This window comes from Lemur catta, chromosome 7 (assembly GCF_020740605.2).
Source record: "Lemur catta isolate mLemCat1 chromosome 7, mLemCat1.pri, whole genome shotgun sequence".
Classification (NCBI taxonomy): Eukaryota; Metazoa; Chordata; class Mammalia; order Primates; family Lemuridae; genus Lemur; species Lemur catta.
Genome location: NC_059134.1, coordinates 61,301,985 through 61,305,938, shown reverse-complemented (window position 1 = coordinate 61,305,938; position 3,954 = coordinate 61,301,985). Strand labels below are relative to the sequence as shown.

At 36.2% G+C, this 3,954-nt stretch overlaps 1 protein-coding gene across 1 annotated transcript; it reads left to right on the top strand.

Moving 5' to 3' along the window:
- The first annotated feature begins 301 nt into the window (after nt 1–301).
- On the top strand, nt 302–1,255 carry LOC123641575 (olfactory receptor 52E2). Its single transcript, XM_045556452.1, has one exon. The coding sequence runs from the start codon at nt 302–304 to the stop codon at nt 1,253–1,255; it is 954 nt and encodes a 317-aa protein (XP_045412408.1).
- The last annotated feature ends 2,699 nt before the right edge of the window (nt 1,256–3,954 follow it).

Here is a 3,954-nt window from a genome sequence, read left to right as displayed (position 1 = left end):
TCATAAGCTATCAGAAGGGTAAGATCCTAGCAAAGTTGAAAGTACCACATAGAACATTTTATTTCAACTTAATATGTAACTTCCTCCAGGCACTTTTTCTTGAGATGTCACTTATCTAAAGTTCTCTGCCCGTAGTACATTTCAAATTGCTATAATTTCCTGCAGAAAAGCACGTACACAAATGTATAATGTTCCTTATGTTATCTTTAGGTCTCTAAAGATGCATAAAACTGTCTGGTAATCTGCAGATTGGGTGAGCATACATGTCTGAAGACTGTGGACTTATGCGTTACCAATCAGGATGTTCTTTCCCAATGAAACCTGGTTTCACCCCTCCTCCTTTTTGTTACTGGGAATCCCAGGACTAGAAACATTTCACATCTGGATCGGCCTTCCCTTTTGTGCCGTGTACATGATTGCACTCATAGGAAACTTCACTATTCTGCTGGTGATCAAGACTGAGAAAAGCCTACACCAGCCCATGTTCTACTTCCTGGCCATGTTGGCTACCATAGACTTGGGCCTCTCAACAGCTACTATCCCTAAGATGCTTGGAATCTTCTGGATCAACCTCAGAGAGATCATCTTTGAGGACTGCCTCATCCAGATGTTTTTCATCCACAAGTTCACACTTATGGAGTCAGCAGTCCTCTTGGCAATGGCTTATGACCGCTATGTGGCCATCTGCAACCCACTCCGATATAGTACCATCCTCACCAATAAGGTTGTTTCTGTAATTGGTCTTGGTGTGTTAATGAGGGCCTTTATTTTTGTCATTCCGTTTGTATTTCTCATTTTGCGATTGCCCTTCTGTGAGAATCATGTCATTCCCCACACCTACTGTGAGCACATGGGTCTTGCTCGTCTGTCTTGTGCCAGCATCAAGATCAATATCATCTATGGATTGGGTGCCATTTGTAATCTAGTGTTTGACATCATAGCCATTGCCCTTTCTTATGTTCAGATACTCCGTGCTGTTTTCCGTCTTCCTTCCCATGAAGCCCGACTCAAGTCCCTCAGCACGTGTGGTTCACATGTTTGTGTAATCCTTGCCTTCTATACCCCAGCCCTCTTTTCCTTTATGACACATCGCTTTGGCCGAAATGTGCCACGCTATATCCATATACTCCTGGCCAATCTTTATGTTGTAGTGCCACCAATGCTCAATCCTGTCATATATGGAGTCAGGACCAAGCAGATCTATGACCGTGTGAAGAAAATGTTATTGTGCAAGCAAGGAATGGAAAAGGAATAGCACCTAATACATGTGAGGTTCCATATACAATTTTATGAAAGTTTAGTCAGAGAAATGCTTTGTCACAAAAACTTTGTCACAATATGTGGCTATATCAGCCCTCTTCTGTATTTAATTAATATATTGAATTTATTTATTCATACTTATGTCAGTGAGGGTTCAAGGAAAAATGCACAACTACTATTAATACTAAGGAATAAAGAATTGATTACAGGAATAGACACAACTGTGGGAGGAGCTAGAAAAGAATAGATCTAAGAACAAATTTAATAACCAGTACTTGTATGCATGAATGAGTTGGCCCTTACAGAAAGCTAAGTACATTCAGACTCTTGGATGGAATCATAAACAGCGTGGGTGTAGAAATGTATGGAAGTCAGTTATTCATAGATATACATGTGCACGTTCCTAGTAACAAATCTGATGGTGATGACTGTTGGTCAGCAGAGCTGGTAGCTGTAGAGAACTTGACATGGAGCTCGGGAAAGTGAGGAGAAATTAGAATTCTCTGGTATGCTCAACTTTATCTGTCACTACCTGTAAACAGTGGTGAACTATGGAGCATCATCACTGCTTGAAGGGGGCGGCCTTGTTAAAATATTATTAACAGGAAAATATCTAATCCCACAATTTCCTAATAACATCTAAAGATCAATCGTGAGCTCTCCCAACTCTCTGCCCTCCCTAGTTGGCAGGCAACCTGCAGGGACTCTGTTTTCACAAACATCTGAAAGAAGCCCAAGGGACAAAAAGGAAATGTGAATCTTTCTTTTTCCATTCACCAGCTCACAGCCTGAGAATCTGTTTCTATAGCCTCAAGGTGTTCCTCAGAAGCTCCTTGAGGGACAGCAGGGGAGCAAACTCCAGGCCTTAGTTTCCTGCCCAAAACCGTTATTTCAGGGGCAAAATCATATTCCCTGTGATAAGCCTGACTACATTTCAGAGATAACAAAATCTCTAGGAGCAGAGAAAAGGCAGAAAGACAGAAAACCTGACATCTCCAGCTGCCTCCTAATTACTCTGCAACAATCATTATTTCTTTTCTCTTTGCCCCCATAAAATCAGCAAGCCACTTGGCCTCACTGCTGGCACCTCCCTTCTCTTTCTTTGGGATGCCATGCCATCTCCCTGCTCTCTTCCCCCACTTTCCCCTCTCTCTTTGATTCTCTTACTCCCTTTCTCCTCTGAGAGGATAAAATAAACTTTTTTTTACATTTATATATCCTAATTCCCGCATGAAAAATCTTTCTCCACCCATGCTATAAGCACCTACTAGACTGCTATTTCACATTTGCTCCAATAGCTTATGCATGTTTCTCATGAGACCAACTCTAAGCTAGAAAGTTGTAGGAAACAGAATTCTAGCTTAGCTAATAATCACAGTATAAAATCACCAAGAAATGTTTTATCATATATGCTTGACCAAGTAAGGAGCATAATTTATTCTCAATTAAATTTTAAGGAATGGATAAATTGTTTAATTAATTGATTATAAATGAACCAAGGAATAAATTAAAATGTCATCATTTCACCTGGATCATCTGGATATTGTTAACTATGAAAAAATAATTGTAGTTTTTTTTTACAAATTATTGTAAAAAACAAAAGAAGAGGGAAAAATTATAGGAGGATAATCAGCTCTAATACTTATTAAAATATATTATAATTTTGTAATGATCAAAACATTGGTACTGGTTCAAGAATAAACAAACTAATGAAAAGCAGCTTCAAGTACATATTGAAATTTAATATAATGAAATAAAAACAAATTAGTGCTGAAGTGATAAGTTATCAAGTCAATCATGTTATGAAAACTGATTAGAAATAGAAACAGAAAAGCATTTATTTTTTTACTTTACATTTATAATAAGATAAATTACAGTCACATTAGAGTTAAATGTAAAAGTGAACATACCCATGCTCTCTCTCTCTTCTTCTCTCTCTCTCTCTAATAATAAAATAGAGGTTGGCCTATAACACAGCTATGCAGAAGCCCTAAATTTGAAAGTGATAGAAGAGTATGGGAGAGATAATAAAAATACTATTGATTTCAGTTGAAAATATCAGCCTGGCATAATAAAATAAAGTATTAAATATAAAGGATTTATGGAAAGGTGTTATTTTGTCAAGTGGAACCAAACAACTGCTACAATGAAACTTTTAAAAAGCTTGGCAGGAAATCTGGGAATGAGGAAGAAAATCACAGTAAATAAGAAACACAATAGAAAAAAGCAGGAAGATGATCAATAGGTAACCTCCTACACATGTATTTTATTTTTAAGTGTAGCACCTTGAAGGATATTTTAAATTTATACAGAAATATTCATAAATATAACACAACATTGTTTCTAAGTTAAAATTACCAAAATATTATATATATCATTAAAACATGAAAGTATAACTATAATGCAAATGATTCTACTACATTTAAAAAGAAAGTGACCATATCCTATATGTATCAGCATATTTAGATCTCTAAACTTTATATTAATTGAAACAATAGGCTTTAAGATGATACACAGTACAATACCAATTATATTAATTACAAAATTATAATTGCACCCACCCAAAATAATGAATTTAAAATGATAAGTTTAGACTCTAAATTAGACAAAAAAGCATATGGTAACCTTTCCTATATCTAAAGATAAAAAAGAAAAAAAATAGAATCAGATTAGAGTAGTACTTAGAGGTCATTT

Bases quoted from the DNA above. Each gene is read 5' to 3' on its own strand.
- LOC123641575 (XM_045556452.1), top strand. From the start codon at position 302: ATGTTCTTTCCCAATGAAACCTGGTTTCACCCCTCCTCCTTTTTGTTA.